The sequence below is a fragment of the Pseudoliparis swirei genome, chromosome 3 (assembly GCF_029220125.1).
Source record: "Pseudoliparis swirei isolate HS2019 ecotype Mariana Trench chromosome 3, NWPU_hadal_v1, whole genome shotgun sequence".
NCBI lineage: Eukaryota > Metazoa > Chordata > Actinopteri > Perciformes > Liparidae > Pseudoliparis > Pseudoliparis swirei.
The window spans coordinates 13,397,645-13,419,121 of NC_079390.1; the positions used below are offsets into that span (position 1 = coordinate 13,397,645).

At 46.4% G+C, this 21,477-nt stretch overlaps 1 protein-coding gene across 11 annotated transcripts in view; it reads right to left on the reverse strand.

Annotated features, from left to right (window-relative positions):
• Positions 1–21,477, reverse strand: part of srrm3 (serine/arginine repetitive matrix 3) — a 68,212-nt gene that overhangs the window by 18,592 nt on the left and 28,143 nt on the right. For 4 of the 11 annotated variants that reach the window (XM_056439571.1, XM_056439563.1, XM_056439582.1 and 1 more), the window contains exons 2-3: positions 17,702–18,018; positions 9,483–9,584 (exon numbers count right to left, since the gene is read on the reverse strand). In XM_056439571.1, coding sequence (XP_056295546.1) covers positions 9,483–9,584; positions 17,702–18,006 — 407 coding nt within the window. In that variant the 5' untranslated portion in view covers positions 18,007–18,018. Of the gene's footprint in view, positions 1–6,605; positions 6,713–9,482; positions 9,585–16,161; positions 16,733–16,792; positions 16,871–17,469; positions 17,564–17,701; positions 18,019–21,477 lie in introns of those variants that run through there. The other 7 variants (XM_056439591.1, XM_056439605.1, XM_056439614.1 and 4 more) reach the window with 7 other exon arrangements.

Genomic DNA, 21,477 nt, shown 5'->3' on the forward strand with positions numbered 1-21,477 from the left:
TCTTTCACTGACATTTTCTAATCTCGCCTCACCCCAGCAGTGAGAATATTATGATCTCTCTCACTCTCGCAGCTCAGCTTGAGGCATTCATAACTTCCGACGAGTTCCTCACTCACACTATATTGTAAATACAGACAGATGGCGGTAGCCTCCTCCCTAATCCTCCCTGCTCCACTACCCCCCCCCCCTCTCTCTCCTATGTGGCCTCCTCTGATCCACCAGCGTTGACCTTGCAGGCTTCACACGGGCTAAAGAAACAGATAAAGAACACACACCACACTGATTATTCTTTGGTTGCAGTCCTATCTGTCTGACCTTGTACGTCCCACTGTTGTACCAACCCGGCGAGTCATGCTTTGGGCTTTCTGCTACTTTTTACACAGAGATGCAGCATTTATAGTGGCGTGAGGTAGGTGCATGCACACACACACACACACACACACACACACACTCATCATTGCAAGTGTGTCTCTGACAAAATACCAAAGAAAATAATAAGTTATTAATTGCATTGAATAGTTTTTTCCCCAAGTTAATTAAAATTGTTTCTGCAGGATAAGCATATCATCATTTGTTATGGATTGCGAATGCCTCCATCAAAAAGAAAAAAAGAGAACCATGATGGAGAGATGGATGTCTCAAATTAATTCATTTTGTAAACCAAGATCCACCTCACAAATCTTCCCCTCACCACTTTTAGTAAAAGGTGTGAAGTATAAAGTGAATGTGAGGCTGTAGCGTCAGTACTAGTACACAAGGCGAAGCAGTCGGCATGGCGATGTAGGAGTCTCATTTCGACACTTGGTTTGTTAAGACACTTAATAGCTTAAAAAATCATGCAAGGGGTATCAACTGACAATATTTCATATCACAGATCAAAACATGAAAATGTCTTCAGCTTGTGTTCCAATCAAAAACACATTTAAAAAACACAAGGACCTCGAGACGAGGGAAACCGGAAGTGCACAATAGCGGAATCATTTACAAGTATATTATTTATGATTACGCCCCTGAGCACACAGGATTTATGGAGGTAATTTGGCTCAGAGTGATGAAGACAGAGACGTAACCCCGAAGACTAACCATGCAGCCTTAGTTAGTCGGAGGGAGATGAAAACAGGCAGGAGTAATGAGATGAAGACAATGAAGTGACACGCGCAAAGCAAAGGGTGGTTTATCTCTAGCCCCGTTCTCACACGCACACATTGAGACCAAGAGAGGACGGCTGGTGTGGTTGGTGGTGTAAAGCTTCCGGAGCTAAGGAGCGTGTGTAGAGGAATTGAACAGGGCACAGGCCTGACGGGTCGTTGGGAGGAGAGGAGGCAACAAAGCCCTGAATTTGCAGAGAGCAGCAGGGATGCAGGCAAAGCCACCTCACTTCACTACCACGGTGCTTTGAGTACTCAGGCAAGTGTTGGAGCCACACACACACACACACACACACACACTGCAACACCGGCTCTGATGGATAAACTTGCATTGCTAAACACTGATAATTTAACCTTGAATTTAACTTTGAACAACAGTCTCAGAGAAGTAAACTGGAGGCTGTGTGGGTGTGACAGTTCACACGAGAGAAGGAATTAAAAATGTTTGAACAAAGTTGGGGACTCTTATTACGTTTGAAACTGTGAGTCAATACAGACGAGAGGTGACCTTTCACTAGTGTTGTTACGAGATGTGCGCGTGTGGGCGTTTCCTGCTTGCTTTTAGGGAGGCACAAATGATGACGTCCGAAGCCTCGCTGCCCGGCTGTACCACGTGACTGCTTCGGGAAGTGGTTCAGATATTGCCGGGAGGTTTGACAGCAATATACATACAATATACAGGCTCCATTCAACATGTGGGTTGTTGGTTGAGAGTTTGGAGAGTTTAGAGAGAGAGATAGTTTGGAGTTAGGAGAGAGAAGGATAGGTGATAAGATGGAACTGTTGAGAAACTGTTATTTCTGAATAAAAATGAATAAAATGTCCCTTGTCCTGTACATCACTGTCCAAGTTCCACAAGCATATTCAGTCCCCTCTTCCTAGTTACACACACACGTTCACTGTCCTCTGCCTGCTTAAGCCCATGCCATTTTCCTAAAGTGACATAACATTATTACACAACCTGCCATATATGATTTTTTGGGAACATTAACACACACAGAATACATGAAAACAATATTTTATTATGCACATATGTGATAATTTATGTACAGAAATTATTTGGTCATACATTTTTGTAATTCATAGTCATTCCCAACAGCCATAACAGACACACACACATTCAATGCATCACATGATGTGGTTCAGATACAGCTGCCTGTAATTATGCACTTGGCCAGTAGGTGGTTTCCCCTCACCTGCCCTCAGCCACTCTTGTCTCGTTACTGTCTGATGTCGTACACCTGTTTCCCCCCTATATATTGTGTCAGTCTTTCCCTTGTCTGCTGTCGGATTGTCGTCTCTAGTTCCGTGTCCTTTTCCCATCGTCCTGTCCGTGTTCCTGGTTCTGCCTGTTGACCCTGCCTGCCCCGAACCTGGATTCTCTGCTTGCCCCGTTTGGACCTTGTTTTTTTGTAAACTGTTTTGCCTCATTAGAGTGCTTTTTGTTATTTATATTGCGTCCAGCCTGTCACTCTGCGCCTGAGCCTCACCCCGTCACAAGAACCTGACAGTTGATGGCAGTTTAAAATGTTAAACTGAGAAGAGACCAGTGGCGGCTCGTCCATAGGGGGCGCTAGTGCGCCGCCCCTCTTAAAATTTGGAGATGAAAAGAAGAAGAAAATAAATAAAAAATCCTGTCAAAAACAGTTATATGCCAAATCATTTCAATAGTAAATATACCGTGTTGACGCTAAATGTGTGGGAGACCGTAAACCCCTATCAACAACCACTTAAGTTAATGTGAAAAAATATAATATATCGCCATTATCACGGAGAGAAGCCCTCCCTTTTTGAGGCGCTGTTCTAACGTGTGTACGGCATCGATACAACATTTCAGTCGTTTTGGCAATGACCGGCTTCACATTGGCGGATGCCGGGAATCTTAGTGCGCACAAATGTGCACGCGATTGGATTATTCGCAGACAGAGACCCGTATGTTCCCTCAGACCATAGAGCAGTGTTGCCAGGTCCGCGGTTTCCCTCGGAATCGGGCCACTTTTGAAGTGTTGCGGGTTGAATTTTTGTCCTTGGTTCGGTAGACCTATTTTGCATGCCCCAAATCCTACCAAACTGACTCAAGATCAGCACGTACACATTTTATTTATGATAATATACTGTATAATTACACAAGGCCATTTTAGGACCTAGGTGAAATAACTTGAGGAAAACTGCTTTTAATGCTGGCAAGCTAAACATATGTTGTTACTTAGTAGATATTACAATACATCTGGCAATGATAGCAATGCTGTTGGACTTTAAAAGCAGTGTATATGGTTTGGCACGGGCATATTTTGAGTTCTGATATTGGGCTGGTTTTGGGCTGGTTTTGATTGGCCATTGGGCTGGTTTTGTCACACAGACCTGGCAACCCTGCTCACAATGGTTTTATATTGCTGAGGGTGAGTTGAGTGAAAAACGATGTTGCACTATTTTGGCTATATTCTTTTATAAAAATTAACCGTTTATGTTACATACAGTAATAGTCGCAAATACGATCACGGCGTCCAGCTGTCGTGTCATTTAGACCGTCAACATATACGTTTGGTGGCGGTCTCATTGAGCCACTTTGGCACCGTTTGTTTAGCTACATCCGGTCGCCCCGACGTATATTTTCCTTGTGTAAATTGTGTTTTGCGTGTCTAGGAAGTGGAAGTGCAGAGACAGATCAGAAGGCAATGTGTGTGTTTCATTGTCTTCTGCAGGTATGTGTTTCCCTTTTGTTCAAAGTTAGAATTTTCTCTGTTTCTGCTGAAATGACTCTAGCTCATGTAGTTATTTATTTTGTCCATTAGGGGTCTCTGTTTTCCCCTTGTATGTTACATGTCATGGTTTTGATGAATTGTTATTATTTAGATTTAATGTGGTCCTGTCTTCCATGGACAATGGTTTTATATTGCTGGTGTGTTCTGTTGTCTTCTGCAGAATAAATAAGTGCTGGGAAAATCCACCATCTGAGCCGACTTCTTCCATGCCCGTTCCACATCTGTAACATCTGCTCTGAACCTCTTTCATGTGAGGGTGAAACTCTTTTATTTTGCAAACCTCTAAAACCCAACCCAATGTTTCTTAAAGAATTCTGCTCTGAACCTCTCATGCCCAAAGTTACAGTGTGTTGATAGTTGTTATTGGACAGTGTTGAGCACGCTGTGTTCTTGAAATAAAGCTTTGGTTTTTACAATATTCTACTCAAAACCTCTCTCATTGTTGAGTGCTATTTAAAAATTTCACCAGCCGCCACTGGAAGAGACACACACACACACACACACACACAGTTAGACATTAAGACCGCGTTTACACGATGGGAAAACGCATATATTTTCATGCGTTTTGGCCTTTCATTTACACAAAAACGGAGGTTTTATCACGGAAAACGATCATTTCTAAAAACTCCGGCCAAAGTGGAGATTTTTGAAAACTCAGTTTTTGTGTTTGCGTGTGAACTAGGTCAAACGGAGTTTCAGGTTGTCAAACGTCACAGTATGCGACTAAAAATGCTTCACGTCATGTGAGCGTCCTATGTTTACAGTTAGTTTGGCCGCTCCTACGTCCAGTGTCGACTGCATTCCGGTGCTTTCCTCTGGCTGCCTTCATTTTTGTTGTCAGGTGCGCCCGAGTTATTTCCTCCTTGACATGAGGATACTCCTCGGAGGTCTCGGACGGGTACTGTTCTAAGAACAATGCCAACATATCCCTATATTTAGTTTGGCATGATTCCCAATCCACATTATCGAGTGCTTTATTTGCCTTATCTAAGGCGACTCGAAGCAGCAGCTCCACTTCGCTGTCTGTCCATACAAATGAACCTCGCGCCATATTTACTCTCTAAAGGAAAAGGAAGTTGGTCGTGTTTTTCGTAGTTGTTGGTTTTGAGAATTCTGATTGGTTTGCATGTCTTTATCCTTCTCGTTACACTGCCGACTACAGGTTTGGCATAGTTATGATGGCGCCTGGGGGCGTATTTATGCGGGTTCATATAAACAGAAACTTTTTTGAAAACGACCTTGTGTGTATGATGTTATTTTTGAAAACGGAGGGGCAGAAATATTCGTTTCTGTAAATACCCGGCTATGTGTAAATGTGGCCTAAATCCCGTCAGTATTTTAGTGGGGCTATTGGAACAAGAGGAGCGGTTACAGGAGCAGCAGTGAGGGATTAGTGGGCTTTCTTTGCCCTGGGCTTTACATACGGCCTCTGATGCTGGCCCCTCTGATAGGTGGAGGTTGCATATGCAGTTTAAGAGGAAGACTGCAGACAACCCTTAATATACTGCCTATTATACTGCAGACTCCTTTTTCTAAAATTAGTTTTACAGTCTATTCTCTTTTAAAAATGGGAGGAGGTGGGTGGAGGTCGGATTGATTGCTCCTCAGCATGAGGACACTGGGGCAAAATCTGGAAGCTACTGTAGCAGCTTCACGGTGCCGATATCGAGACGAAGGACTGGCTGGGCTGGAGGTTTAAGCTGCGCTGATCAATTCTGTGATCTTGGGCAGGGGGGGGGGCGACCTTGACATTCTGACTGCAACGCTACATCTATTCTGTTTTGCTAATGAAGAAGCGTCGGTCTCTGGCGATAGCTGAGGTCAGCTTCCCCCATTGATCCTGTTCGGTCACTTAATGCTCCGAGAAGACGCTCTACACGCTGCAGACTCCCCTCATATCCATTTCTGCAGAAAATCAATGTGAAACATTGGTAAACAGAGTTATGAGCGAGCTTATCCTGCTGTGTGTCTACTGCGAGTGTGTAAGAGTATTAAGCTACAGCTGAGGGGCCTAGCCTGTCAATAGGTATATTCCCTGTGGAAAAGATGGCATTGGAATCAAACCGCCAAGCACAGTCAAAGCGACTGAAGACAGCAGTATGTTTGAGCTTGGAGCCTCTTTTCATTTAGCAAATCTACATCTCCACCATTAAGTCTATTATCTGAATCTATAAGTACATTTATCTCTTTTGGCTCGTGGTGGATAAGATTAACTGCTCCGCGTCACAGAATAAAGACGTTGGCAGACCGGAGGATACACGTAGCTAATAGAGATGTGTAAACTGTTCTTTTCTTTTAAAATACTTTATCAAAAACAACAGAGTTCATGTCAGCTGCACATTTGCTCTCTTGGTTACTAAAACACTCTTAGTTCATGCATTTCACGTACATTCACAATATCTTTCAGAATGTCGAAATATATAATTTCAGGCCGATGGGAACGTTATAATCTGTGCAGGTTACGGTATTTTTAAGTTCTAAGTTAAGGTATTTGTATCATGAAAGTAAAAATGTAATTGGATTTTGACCCAAGGTGTGAGAAAAAAGCTCAGAGTAGCACCAAAGTTATTACCAATTGATCCTGAAGGGGACATGGATGTGTGCACACAAAGACGATCCCCAAATGTATTTCGGAGGAGAGGGGGTCTTTTAAACTACGTCAGGTTTACACTGGAGTCAGTGGAAAGCCCCTCACGTCGCATACAGACACTCCAGGGGGCCTCCGTCCGTCTGCATCAGATGAGTTGGCCGGGTTGTGTTCAGACGTTCCGGTCAGGATCGAAGTGGTGGACTGACTTCCAGTAGCGTTGCTATAAAGGAGGCCCAGTGTAGCTTTAGAGACATACGAGGGCAGTGAAACAACCTCACCACTAATGTGAGATGAGACCACCAGCATCATATCACTGTTTAGGCTGTTCACATGCGGTGAGTTGGGCCCAACCATATTACCTATTAATGCGGGGGATTGTTGCTCTGCGTTTATTGCCGGTGGCAGTGAGTATCAGGGGGCCTATAGCACAGATTTACCCCAAGGCCAATCCACCGGTTGATCAATGCACGTTACCCATAATGCTTCAGGGAAGTAGGCACTTCACCAGCAAAGTCACAATAGTGCGCAGAGGACGTAGTTTACTCTCAGGAAAAATTGTGTGTGTGTGTGTGTGTGTAAGGGCCTGGGGGAGTGTTGAGTATGAGGGGGATCGGGCAGGGGGCATAACAACCCTGCAAATTACAACCTTACATTTTCCACATCAAGGCCTTTCTGGGAATGGAAAGTTGCAGCACTTGTGAGGCGAGCTCTGAAATCCCCAATTGGCCAGACTGAGGAGTGCCCTTAAAGCAACACTATGTAACTTTTGGCACCTTAAAATAACAGCTTGAAAAAAATTGTGCCGCTACAATGACTTTTAATATGACGATTTGCGTCTCCGCTATTGCCATTGGGGGTCTGTGGGGAAATAACTCCGCTATGTAAGATTCTGGAGCCGCCCGGTCCATCCGGCGGATGTACTTCGACCTGCTTTCTGCCAGTGATTACGCAATGTCATAAAGTGCCACTCCACGCTCGCAGCTCCAGTATAAGGGTAGCTTTTTTATGTAGCTTTTTGGCGTTGTCAACAATATTGTATTCGATCACACGTACTCCACATTTGCAGTCCCCCAAAACAAAAGTAAATGACTGCATGCGCACACCCCTCCCACCCCCCAAAAAAAGCCGGCAAACAGCTGACCGACCAGGCAAAGACATGGCGAGGCGCCGCGTTCAATCCCCGCGCTACTTCACCCTAGTCCGGTAGGTGCTGGGCCAGTTCACAGTGTTCCTGCGCAGTCTTCTATTAGTGATCCCGCCCGTTGGTATGAATCCAAAATAGAAACAGTCGCCGGATTGCTGCCGTTCTGAGTCCGCCGCCTGTCAGCGCGCTCCAAACAAAAAAACCCTGGCGTCACCTCCCCCTCGTCACCTTTTATAACCCGTGACACGTACAAATAATAATAATAATAATATTATAATACAGGACAACACATGATCCCAAGGCTGCATCTATCGTAACTGGGTATTTACGACACTGAAGTAAACGTTAAATACCTACAAACCTGAAGGGGGCGCTAAAAGGGAAAAACTACATAGTGGGGCTTTAAGAGTGAACTAACGCGGAAAGCAAAAACACACACAATCTTTCTGCATCTTCACCGACGACTTCCCCCGGACACGCTAACGATTGAATTAAGGCCATGATGTTTTGTCCTGCGGCGCATCCCCTGTCCTCTGCAGCTCGTTTCAGCGTGGTCCGGTTAAATGTCAGACGCCGGCTGAGGTGCAGAAGAGGGAGAGTCATTAGTCACTGGTCTGCGAGACGGGGAAGCATCGGCGTCATTACCGGTCATTAGTTCCCAGACAGCGAGTCACGCCGCCACCGCCACACTGCCTGTCTCCATCACTCGCAGACAGAGCGTGATCGACTGACGCGGGAGGAGCCACCCCGCCCACATCCTGCTGCGATGCTTTCTTGTTTACTTGCGGCCCGAGCGGTCAGTCTCTGACTCCCTGAGTCTGTGAGTCTTTCCATGATCAGGTCGAAGGCCGCGGTGCAATCATTCCTTTTGGTTCCTTTGGTTCCAGACGAGACCCTGCCACACCGCTCACAGCCAGCGTGAGGCTTCGTGATAAACAAATTAGCAATTATCGTGCTAATCTTTACCTCAATGGCTTCCAGCGTAGTTTAGAATAGACTTTAAAATGCTCCTGACTATTTTCAAAGCGTCTACTTTTAACCATTCTCTGTGTGAGGTGAGGCACGATCAGTCAAACGCCAAAAATTAAAATTAAAATGTATTGCAGTGTCCGCCTGAAGACAATGTCAGACTGGCAGGCCCTTTTTTTATAACCTCAATTTCTGCTTGTACAGTGTTAGATGTTTATGGATATTTGCTTTCATGAGATTCATTAACAATAATTGATTGATGACCCAACACTTACCCGATTGACTCCATACGCCATACACATTACTGCAATCAGCATGATTCCCTCTTTACCAGCGTATCTATTCCGTCCATCAACGATTATTCTGTACCGTCTAACAGCCGTTTAGAAATCAAGTGCCCCGTGTAACTCGTAGTCATCAGATTCAGTCTTTTTCTTGGCTCTTTCCTGTCTGCACCGCGTGGACAGGAGCAGCGAGTCACAGCAGCGAGCCGTTCCATGATGCAGATGTGACGGAATGTAACCCGAGAGGCTCAACAACACGGACCAGGAGATGGTTGTGTTGCGTGTGCAGTGTTGCATAAAGCTGGACTGATGTTGCAGGTGATTTTACTTTGTGGTCCTCACAAAGCTTGACGCTTCACACATTGCATTTTCCTCTGGGCCTCCCTCCCACCCATGCATGCGCAACCTTCGACTTCTAAAGCAAAATCTTATGATATGGCCGGGTGTATTCCTGACTTCTATCGTATGGTCACCTCCTGTCCTGTTTCTATGACTGATTTCCACTTTTCTTTCTTTCTTTGGAGGTGGGGCTCAAATACACAATTTGACCGGCTGCAGCAATACGACTAATGTCCGGTAACTTACACTGGCTGTGTGTGCGGGCCGTCTCTGGTGATGACGCCCTCCTTGTCCATCAGCATTTGTCTGAATATGCTCACTTTCTGTCGAATCTCTTCTTCTGTGTACCTGCGGATGGACACAAAGACACAGCGGTTAGTAGAGGCACGGACACTCACGCACTGACTCATCACTAATCTGCAGTCTTGGCTACATTTGGAGGTCATCCGTCACAGCTGCCCGTGTTGGAGCCGTGTCATCACACAGAGTCCGACAAATGGCAAACGGCGTTATCTGTGCCAAAAGGGACACTCCGCCTGATGTACAGTATAGATGAGTGTATACTCTGATGACTCCCTGTCTACTTCTCGTGACCCCGACCTGCTCGGGCGGCGGACTGCATCTCATGTTTTATTCTCCAAGCAAAGCGCTGAGTTGAGCGTAACTGTGGGCCAGATGAGAGGAGCGTTCAGCGAGCTGACAGACAGACGACTGCAGACCGCTGCAACGGGACACGAAAGCAATTACTGTCCGGGCCACATTGTAGATTTCTAATTGAGAGTATACAGGTTTTTATTTCATAGTCAGTCAGTGGGTGCAACAGAAGAGCATCAAAAACGATAATTCAATTTCATTGTGGTGTCATTTGTTGCAGGAGATAATGAATTAATCAAAACCATCAGCACACAGCATTGGGCTACGTCCTCCCAGCCTGTGAATAACACAAGCAGCAGCCTCTGACCACTGACCGCTCTGTGAGGGGCGGGGTCACAGTCATAATTCATCCAGCTCTGAACTCCTGGTGGATTCATCAAACCAACTCCACATTGTGCTCTGGCTGTACAGGTGGAGAAACATGCAGCGAGAGCAAAGGAGGGAGAGATTAATAATAGGTGATAACATGGCACATCTGAGCTCCACAATGAGTAAAAGTGGAACACAGACTCTTTCTCCTCTCACCTTCTCCTAGCTGCGGCTCACGGCAGGACCAATTCTATAAACTGGATCGCAAATCCACCGGGGGGCTCATTTCTGCGGGTCTGAGGAGCGTTTGTTGCTCCCAGATTAAATATAGAAGTCGATACCATGCATTCCGAGTTTGGTGCCATCAGCACATTGGCGGTGTGGAGAATGAGATTATGAGAAGTGCGAGTGAGAGACTGAAATAGCTGGAAGAGAGCCCAACGGACACGAAGCAAGCCGGTGTGACAGCACCATTCAGGTCCTGCTGTACGGCAATCTCTCAGCCCGGCAGCCAGGGTTGCCAGGTCTGTGTGACAAAACCAGCCCAATGGCCAATCAAAACCAGCCCAAAACCAGCCCAATGGCCAATAAAACCAGCCCAATATCAGAACTCAAAATATGCCCGTGCCAAACCATATACACTGCTTTTAAAGTCCATGTCCATGTGTGTACGTGCTGATCTGGAGTCAGTTTGGTAGGATTTGGGTATAAATAAATTATTTCATTTAAAATATGGATTTTTATTTAAAGATATTCATGTAATTTGCATGCAAAATAGGTCTACCCGAACCAGCGGACAAAAAATTAAACCCGCGGCAACACTTCAAAAGTAGCCCAATTCTGCGGGAAAACCGCGGACCTGGCAACACTGCCGGCAGCCGCCGACTCAGCACAATGGAAGCTACAAGGCTTTCTGTGCACACCGTCGTACGTTAGCTGCTTCCCGACCACTCCCCCAGCAGTCCCGAGCTATGCTCTCAGCTGTCTGTCACGTGTCCACGAAGGGTGTGCGACAGGCAAGCGGGTGAGGGGCCTCGGAGAGAGGACACTGGCTGAATCCGCTGTGCCCAAACAGACAGGCGGTCGGGCTTTCTCCTTCGTCGGTGAGGGCTTTAGAGCCTGCAGGCTGCAGTCATCTCTATTGGCACTCCAGCTAAAGCAAGAAGAAAGGGGTCAGCTGTTGACACATGGCATAGCAAATGTTCTCCTCCTATTCCTCCACCTCTCTCTCTCTCTCTCTCTCCTTCCTCCGTTGAATTGCTCCATTCTGAGCTTGTGCACCGCTTCGCGACATGTGGCTCCGCAAAGTCGTGTTTCTTTTTGATCGGTCGAGCTCGCTAACCAAGGCCGGACAGTGCAGGCCCAGCAGTGGTGCTGCTGCAACAAAGAGACTGGGGTGTAAAGGTAAGAGCCCGGAGAATCCCCCCTCGGCATGAACCTGTCGAATGGTGAGTCACCTGCAGAGATTAAAAATCCAAAATCGACGGACAAAAGAAGTCTGAGAAAAAAATGTATTGCGTGAACGCCAAACTTTTGAGTTGCGTTTAAGCGAAGTGAGGACAAATCAATGGTGAGCTCTGAATCAATCTGTGTAAATGGCCACAAGCTGGATGTTTGTCGGCGGCTATTCGGGTGAGCACACTGAAACAAGTCCTCTGCACATTTCATGAGCACTTCTCGCAGCTGTAAAGGAAGCTGCTCCCTGCCTAACACGCCATCTGCCTGTGCACAGAAGGGGCTGATTGGAGCGGTCAGGTAACACTGAATTCAAATTGGGAATGAGAAAAAAAGAGAGAAACAAAAAACGTTCGATGTTTTAATTTGTGTCTGAGGTGGGATGTTCAGAGTTAGCCAAGCGGAGCCCAATTGAAATCCACTTAGCCCCGACGCACCTCCTACAGCATGCAAAGTCCCAGTGATTTAAGACAGGGGACATTGATCAGAGCGAGGGGCTCCCCGCCACCCTGGTCATGACAAATCACCACGATTAAAGAACTTGATTGGAGTATTGAGACAGCTCCGAGCACCCCCACATGTCATTGATTTGACGAGGATGCGTCCTTGTGTTTCGTACACCCTCTGACTGCCAGCGATGTTTCTGTGCTTGATGTCTGAAGAATTGAACCTTTATCTTTTTCTTTTTTTCACAAGTCGTCCCCAGGGGCTGCTGTGCGCCCGTGAAACTCTGCAGCCATCAATCCCGCTGCAATGGTGGAAGAGGCAAACGGATGCCAATGTAGTTAGCGTGATTGAATGATGCCGGGAACATGGAGAGGCAAGTCTGAATACCCACACTTTGCTATTTCAGGGGCAGAATTAAAACGACCCACTGATCCACAGTGAGGAGAAGTGGAGAGGATTTTCAATTGATGCTCTCTCCGGTCCTAGATTTCGTGGTGAGATAACAGGTACCAGATAGACGAGACGGAACGAGGAGCATCAAGAGAGTTCAGTGTTCTCTCACTCCATAAAGCTGCTCTCTGCTCTTTTCACCTCCCCCACAGTATAAGCAGATCAATGGTCGGAGCGCTACAATCTGCCACTGCCTCTCTTTCTGATTGCTCATCTTCTCTAACAACAGGATTTATAGCTCTATTGTCGAGCATGTACCTACTATATTGGCTTGGGACCGCCCCTGCTTGACAATGTATGAAATGGGTCATTCTCCCCGAGATTTCCCTCCAATTTTCAGTCTTATAGGACACAGGCTTATCGCCTTATGATACAGGCTTTTTGGGCTCGATCGGAGTGGAGATAGTTATTTGCTCTGGCTTTAGAGTCTCTGAGAGCAGCTATCCAAATAGGATCCAGGCTACGCACATCGCTTGTAATTAAAAAAGTCTCACTGCAGATGGTATTAAAGCAATTCCACAGCAGCTGCGGCCAAAATGCAGCGAATTTAGCTCCCGACTACGACAATAAAACCTCTGTATTCTTGCCGTCTCAATTGGTTTGCTTGTGTGCCATGCAATACATGTAAAAACACAAATTCAGATATGCATCATTGTGCATTATCTTTTAATACAGACATCAACTCATGTTTCTGCCTTGTATTTAAAAAGCTCTTACCATTGGCGGAACATCAGGTGGAAACCTCTGCCTGTTTCAAGTCTTCTTCAACACAGCATGATGTTCATTTAGTGAATTATATCCCTTTTTAGAGCACAATAGGCGCTAAAGCAGAGTATGCTTTAGGGCGGGGCTACCATATGATTGGCAGGTCTCTACCATGGCATCTGGGAGTTGTCACTTTTTTCATCTGTTTTCAATTTTTGTTCATCCTTCCTTTGCTCTTTGCTCCACCTTCTCGTGCTCTCGTATCATTTCTGGTTGCGAAATAACAAACAAGACAGCAACAGCCAAAATCCAAAAAGGGAAGAACAAAAATGACGAACTCGAGGCGTCAAAGTGGAACTATGTCCACTTCTTAAATACAGTCTAACTATCCACAGTCAAACTAACACACAGTTTTGTGCACGCATTAAGAAGACCTATAGCACACACTTGCCACTCCGTTGTGTGTCTGTGTGCGTGTTAAAGAGGGCCTCACGCAGCCTGCTGATTAGAGTGGGTGAATCCCTGTGAAGAAAGCTCATTAGAGAACTGGAAAACGGCTCCGACACCACAGGAGTTCAAATCGCGCGGTGTCTTTACGCCTCAATTAGTGGGGTAGAAACACCACTGAAATACAGTGTGGACCCTTGCATGCAAAGTGGTCCTTGAGCTGTGTGAACTGTGTTATCGTATGTTGCTTCTAGTCACAGAGCGTTAGTTGAGACGTTTGGTACATGCAGTGTGCTCTGATGGAGGGCGAAGGTACCGTCTCCTCCGAGAGCCACGCTAACTGATCAAATGTATAGGACACATCTGATATATAAGGCCAATGTTCCCTGGAGCGGCAGAGCACTCAGATGACTCGGGGGATGCTGCCAGGCCTCGGCTAGCTAAATGAACAGACTGCTTTAATTGGCTCCCGGGGTGAGGCCTTCACTCGTGACATTTATCATCGTCTTGGGGGAGGGGGAGTGTATGCCATGCTGTGAGGGTTAGAGAAGGGGGCAGGCTTCCGATCTGCCCCACGGCCTCAGTCCGGACGGGGAGACCGTGTCTCCACAGAGATATACTGAGCCGGCTGGCGTCCATCCACAACAAATGGAAATAGACCCCAGCCAGCATTTTTAATTGTGTATAATGCCTGGCATTGCTCTGCCTCTCTGTCCCAGTGTTTCATCCCCCGCTCTATCCCTTAATCCTGCACACGTGCTCTCATTTAAAGAGGAACATTAGAAATTGGAGAGGCGTGGGGAAGCTGCGCCGAGCCAAGCTGGCAAATGAGATTCTCCTTTTATTGCAGCTTAACGAGAGGACTCGAGTCCGTGCAGCGCTTCGACACGCTGAGGTGCTCGCCGTCTGACCAAGTGTGCCGGGCTGGTCAGCGCGGGTGTCTGGTCTCCTTGTGTTCTGTCATCATTAGGCAAGCCGCTGCCTGCCACCACACTGTTCCACAAGGCATCATGACTCTTTTACACCGCTCTCAAACCGGGAGCGCCTCCGCCGACTCCAAGCCATGAGATGAGTGGACTTTGACAGATGGCCGCAGTTCACCCCCTCCTCTTTTCTTTTTTGTGGAGTGCAGCGGTTACGGCCCAGCGCCACTATCACCGCCTGCGTCTTAACAAGATCCCACTCTCTGACAAGCACAGGCACACTCAGGAAAAGAAGGGACGGGTGGGAGAATTAGTGGAAGGAAAGTCGAATCCATCTCCCCCTTCTAAAGGTGCTTTTGAGTTCATTCACTCAAGAGATGATGGAAACAGAAACACATTAAAAGGCCCGGCCCACATACTGGCATTCCTGTGTGAGCCTGCCACCTCTCGTATCTAGACTTGACCCCCCGCAAAAAAAGAAATCTCACTAATTAGCTCGCCCTGCATTAAATTAAATCACCCTCCCCTGACATATAAAGGATTAGCCGGCTTCCTACAAATGACAAATGTGATGTGAATAGAACGTCATGAGGTATTACTGGGAAAGTGAATTTTCTCCGTGCCGACGCAGGATCACAGAGCTCATCATTAATTATAGACTCAGCTAGCCTGGAGCTTGCCGGGAGCTGTGGTTATTCAAGCAGCAACGTGTGTGTGTTTGTGTATGTGTGTGTGTGTGTGTGTGTATGTGCAGAATAGCCTCAGAGAAGCCTTCAGATTATGGATTAGGGCCAACTGCAGTCACTATAATGTTCAATGGCCATGGGGGTTAGCACACAGCTGATCCTAAATTTGGTGCACACATCATGCTAATGAAACAGGCTGCACTGGGTTGGCCCGTGTTTCTATGGCAACCACTCCACTGAGGATTAGACCGTTATTGCAGAAGTTCAAGAGTTGGCTGCAAACATGCAACGACATCAAGGCTGAGGAATATTCCATCCGGGACACAAAGGAGATAGTGCAGACGAAATGGCTGCCGCTGATGTATGCACCTCTACTCATGTTCATCTGAAACCAGGAACAAATCTGAAAAGTGAAGCCAATGCAGAAGTGGCTTGAACTTACATTCTGTCTATACCATTCTCTCTACTTGCCTCTGGTTGTCAAACAAGTCAGATTGTACAGAAGTCCATGAGGAAATGGCTCTTTACTTCAAGTAAACATTGTAAACACAAGTTTATTGTCTCACTCTTTAATTTCAATGATGATTTTGTACATTATTATTCAATTTAGAGTAAAATAGATTACTTTAGGGCGTGGCTACCGAAACATTGAGTTGTCCATGTTTTCATCATAGAACTTTAGACCTTTCAGTGTGCTTTTAGTTCCTGAAAGTTAACTGCAATTACTTTTTGGTGAGATACAATGGTTGTACTTAGCTCCAGCCTCTTGTGTCACTTCTGGTTGCAAATAACCAAGATGGCGACGGCATGAATGGCAAACTCAAGGCTTCGAAGCTGTCGTCTACAAACCAACGTGTGACGTCTCCATGACTGCATCCACTTCTTGTCCACAGCCTCCAGATGTGACGGGGATCGCATTTCATCCAGTGAGTGACATGTGGTTGCATGCTCCAGGCTTTTGGTGCAGATAGCAGTCTCGTGTTCAGCCACTCTTTCTTCTCCAGCAAGCTGGAGCCACTAGAACAGCGACGAGCACGTGGTCCTTCACCGGCTTGCTGATTGTGAACATTGGCAATTTTGTTAAATGGGGCAGCTGGCCAAGCAGGAAGCACCAGGTCTCTGCCAAAAGAGTCCCCGTAGAGTCCTTCAGATAATATGGAACAGTTTCTTATTCTACAGGATCCACCACAAAATGATCATCATACAAAGTTTATTTTTAAAGGGAATATAACAGATGACATTATTAGTGATAATAATAACAATGTATTCATCCTGATCCCATCTCAAGCCATACCAACAAAACACAGCTGCTGAGCCCCATTTCCCGACAGCAACACAGCCCCTTATGTTTACGACATTCCTCTGCAGGGGCTGGTTTTTCTTTGTCTTCTTCTTCCTGCTAATAGTGGGATAAAAATGACTTTTGACAGGCAACAGATTTGAATGTAATGTTTTGGTGCAGCGGGTGAGCTCGGCACACCTGCAGGAACATGGCTGTCAATGTTGAGTGCTGGACAACGCAGAGAAAGCTTTCACGGCTCGCACCCCAATAACCGAACTGGAAGGAGAGATAAACAACTGCTGTTTCACTGGAAACGCGAACGCCACTTGACATCAAATCCCCGTTGCCACCGGAATGCTGAGTCGCTTGGTTGGTTTTTATGCTCAAGACTTATTGGGCTTCATGCAAGACCATTTTCATAATCTGATAATACAGGTTGGATTGATTAAAATCTCTTAACTGCACAAACTGGTCATCGGGTGCTCGTTTCAACTCCCTGTGTGCCGTCCATGAGCTTTGATTTCGATAGACAAACTGTTCTGGCCCATTTGTGGGCAAGTTTAGGAAGGAACAAGGATTTAAAAAGAAGACTTATTTTACACTCGCTCTTGGATAAAAGCAGACGACAACATGAGAGGACTTTAAACAACTATAACATTTGAATACAGCCGCCGCCACAGATAATAAAGAAGAGGTTTGACGTGATTGGTCCTTGACTTTGATGGGAGGCAGTCAAAATGGACAGAAGAATATTATAGAGCAGGCGAAACCTGCACACAGACTTTATGTTAAATATAATTGTATAGATTATTTTAGTTTGTCGTTATAACATTTAAACTCCAATTCATTTCAGATCACAGTGTAATCATTCTTACCGAAAAAACAGTTATATGTTTGTCTGCCTGTCTGTCTGCCTGTCTGTCTGCCTGCTGAGTGCACAGGCCTTTTGTTTTTTTTAGGGATGTTCTGCTGAAAACGGATGCTGAAAATGACACCTTGAGAGCAAAGATATTTACATACCAAACAAGGGAGCCCTTCCCCATTATCATCTGTTACATTGTCATCATCAAAAAGACAATGAGGCACCATTGGTATTCGTGTACTCACCCCTGCTCCTCCATCATCTCCTGCAGCTCCATACATTTCAGCTCCACCCTCCTCTTCCTCTCATGGTCCAGAATCTCCCTGTGTGGCTTTTTCACCAGCACTGGCTCTGCTCTGGGCTCTGGTTCATCCTCCTCCTCCTCCTCCTCCGTAGCTGGCTGCCCCTCCACACTTTTAGCCTGTAGCACAGCGGTCTGCATCGGCCCACCTGATCCTACAGCCGTTCCCGCTCCCGGCCCGGGGACCGCGGGCTGGGCCATCCCGTTTGCGCCATCCTGAGGGGACGGCACCCTCGCCGCATCGTACATGGCGACTGAACTCTGTGGAGATACGGGGAGGGAAGATCAGATGAGCACCAGACTGCATGAGGGCACTTTCATTTCATGTTAATATGTGAGAGTCCAATCTTTCAAATAACTCATCTGGTAGGATTTCCAACTGAACTATATGCCCTGGTAATAGCGTGGAGTCACATGGCAGACATTTAGTAAAGTATGGTATAAAATGAAGCCCCCCTGAAGGCCCCTTTAAGGCCCCTGAACCTCTGTTACCACGAAGCTGCACACTGATATTTTTCTCGGTTGACAGTTTACCATTGGAAACCATTTTGAGAAGTTGACATTAGTGGCGAATACTTTTTAACAAATTTTAGAAAGTGATCACAAGCAGCGAAATATGAACCCAAAATATATAATTGTTTTCCACGTGAGTCATCTGTTTGACTGGTTCGACCTTTCTGTTTATGGCTCCTGTACTAATAAAAGGTTGAGTTTGTCATTTTGGTGAAAAAAAAAAAAGTTGCCTGGTGCAAGTGCTGCACGGACTGATTGAGATGGATTGTCCTGTTACTGGCCGCGGTAGAACATGCGCGAGGAGGAGAAGGACGTGGCGTACCCACGGGGCTCGGCCCTCTCCCTTCGCAACTTAATGGCTTCATTTTTCACAGAGGAGCAAAATAAAAAAGGGCTCGGCCGAGGCACTTCATCACTGTCACAGAAAACAGAGGCGTGGAGACGAGATGGCATTGAGGCTGGACGGACAGACCTCCACAGCTGCAGTCGCATGTCCTAATGACGAGAGGCTCGCGCCACGCAGTCAGACACGCGCCTCTCGGGAGTGTTTGGACTGGTTGATGGGGAAGTGCTTGTTTCTGAAGAGCGACGCGATGGTAAAAATGACTCTGGCAGAACAGGTGGCGACACAGCAGGAGGCCCCGCCGCTGAATCTTAAACACTCAATCAGCACTTTATATTCCAAGGCAGCCATATCTTATCATGCACACGCTTGCCATGGAACAAGTGTGTCGGATATTCGAGCTCCGTGGCCCCGACCCGACTTCAAGATGACGTGCAGGGAGACGGAGAAGGCCCCCAATTAAAATGACCTTGTTTCCAACTAATTGGAATGTGAGAACAGAAGCGAGGCTTCCTGGCTTTCCTTTTTTAATCAAGCCAGGTGGTCAGTGGCTGCAAGCTTGAGCTGGACTGCTCGGGCCAGGTGGGGCAGCTAAATCCATTTGTGCCCCCCCACCTCCCCCATCACCATCTCAAATGAAATTATGCGCAAAGCCAGATGTGGGAGTTCAAAGCGTGAGGGCCAGAGCGCCGTGTCCGAGTTAAACCGTGCTGTAAATATCGAGCCATATCTCATGACACTAATGCATCGTCACGCCTTTTGTTCCCAAGAATGGGGGGGGGGGGGGCTTGTGTGTGTGTCAGTGTGGGGAGTGTTCCCTTTCAAGTTAAGACATCTAAATCGTTTAATTGCGTAATGAAAAATAGAAGAATATAAAAGAAAGGGAGACCTGTCAGTGAGCTGATAAGGCGGCGGAGCGCGCAATTCATTGTGCGCGAGTCCTCTGCAGGGACTGAAGGTTATCAGCAGCCGCGGTAATAATGGCGGCACCAACCTCTTCTGCTGGTGATTGCGAGGGCGTGCCAGGCTGTCACTTCCCTATAAACACTGCTAGTAATTAGTCATTATGCTAAGTGGTGCCGTTGAAGCCGCACAGTGTTCAGATCGCGAGGAGATAACGCACACTTCATCATTCCATAAAGCCGCTGATATTGCTCTGGAATAAAAAGAGCCGTGAGAGGCGCGCGCCTTCTCCGGGTCAGGTGAGAGAAGATGTCTCCGGTGCGTCGCCCTGTTCGTCGCCCCGGTGGTGTCCTGATCGGAGGCCGCTGCTGTGGAGGACCCACACAACGACATCGGGCCCGTGGCGGAGCAACAATCAGGGCCGGCCCGCTAGATGCTGCCGTTCCCGTGCAGGCCTCGTGTCTCTTCATGCCCGTGACTCAGCCGATGGATCGCACATTTAAAGCTCAATTAATAGAGACAACATTCACCGCGGCCACGTTGTGCAGGGGCCAAGACGTCGTTGTCTCATTAGGAATCTAATATAGCATTAGGCTAATGAGGCATTAGAGAGCAGGGTGGCCTGGGCGAGAGCCACCGTGTAATTATGGTGATTTTATTATTTTTGTGGAGGATTGTGTCCTAAATAAGGTGTAAATGACATCGTTTAAACCTGAGCTGCCATCTATCAGGGATATGTGCTGGATGGATGACCGGTTAACTGCCGGCCATTAGAAGCTAATTCACGCAAGGAATTGACCTCAGGCGCTCCCTGAGCAGAAGGAAGATCAATGATTTGGGGTTTGTAAAGACATAATTTATTTAGCATCACAAGCCAGCGCTGCAATACAATTGACTTTTGCTGACAAAGTGCAATGCCTGAGAATGAGTGCCGCCAATCCTGACACGCTCAACTTCTGACGCTCATGTATTGTAATAAGGATATAACAATAGGGGATGGCTTTTACTTTGCAGATTGTCTGCAACATGTGGGTTTTCTGTGATTGCAGTAGAAATATAGATGTGACGGCCAGATATGAAATGCGGCTTTTCTATCTATAAACGGATTACTAGAGAAAAACATGAACACACCAGAAATGTCATTACAATCCGTCAACTGATCAATTGCTAAGCCCCACCCCCGCTGAGACTCCATCAAGCTGTCAGGGCTACTATGGAGTCCACACGGTCACTAACTACACTCCCTGAAGAAATATGGTCAAATATGGTCTCTGAAAATACATTTCAGAGAGAAGCTCTTTTAGAAAATGTGTTTGAAGGCCATGTGATGCAGCAAGAAGGGGTTAAAAAGACAAAAGATAGAAGTTAAAACAGATCAATGTGTCGCAGTGAACCCGTATGTCTCCTATTGGGCATCACTATTGTTATGTTGATGTTCTGGCCAATGCGACGCTATGATTGGCCAGAGGGAAGGTTTTGCGATTTGGTGCTATTAGTTGAGCTCCACCTGAGCTGGTAGAAAATGTGCATCTCGTTCTACAGCATGTTTTCTGAATATATGATTATATATGGGTATAGAGCAGTTTTTCATGGTAAATCTACACAGCAGGACGGTTTCAGTACAGAACATATGCGCGGCCATCTATACATTTATTTTGGATCGGCGTGCTCATGTAAATACGAGACGAGAGTCAACAGATTGTGTATGTTACGTTTCCATTCAGCAGTTGTAATTATAAAGGTTGTGGATGAGTTGACGGTAAGAAGGGGGATTAGATTATGTTCAGCAAGTGACAGATTGATGCCAGGCAGCATTCTCAGTGTGGTTACTCATTATTTCTATTCATGGAGGTTTACTTTCTTTTCCTCTCTCCCAGAAACAAAGAGATGCTGACAAATGCGCTTGTTACTTGCACTAAAACAAAGTTTATTTTTTGATTATCTGTAGACATGTGGATACA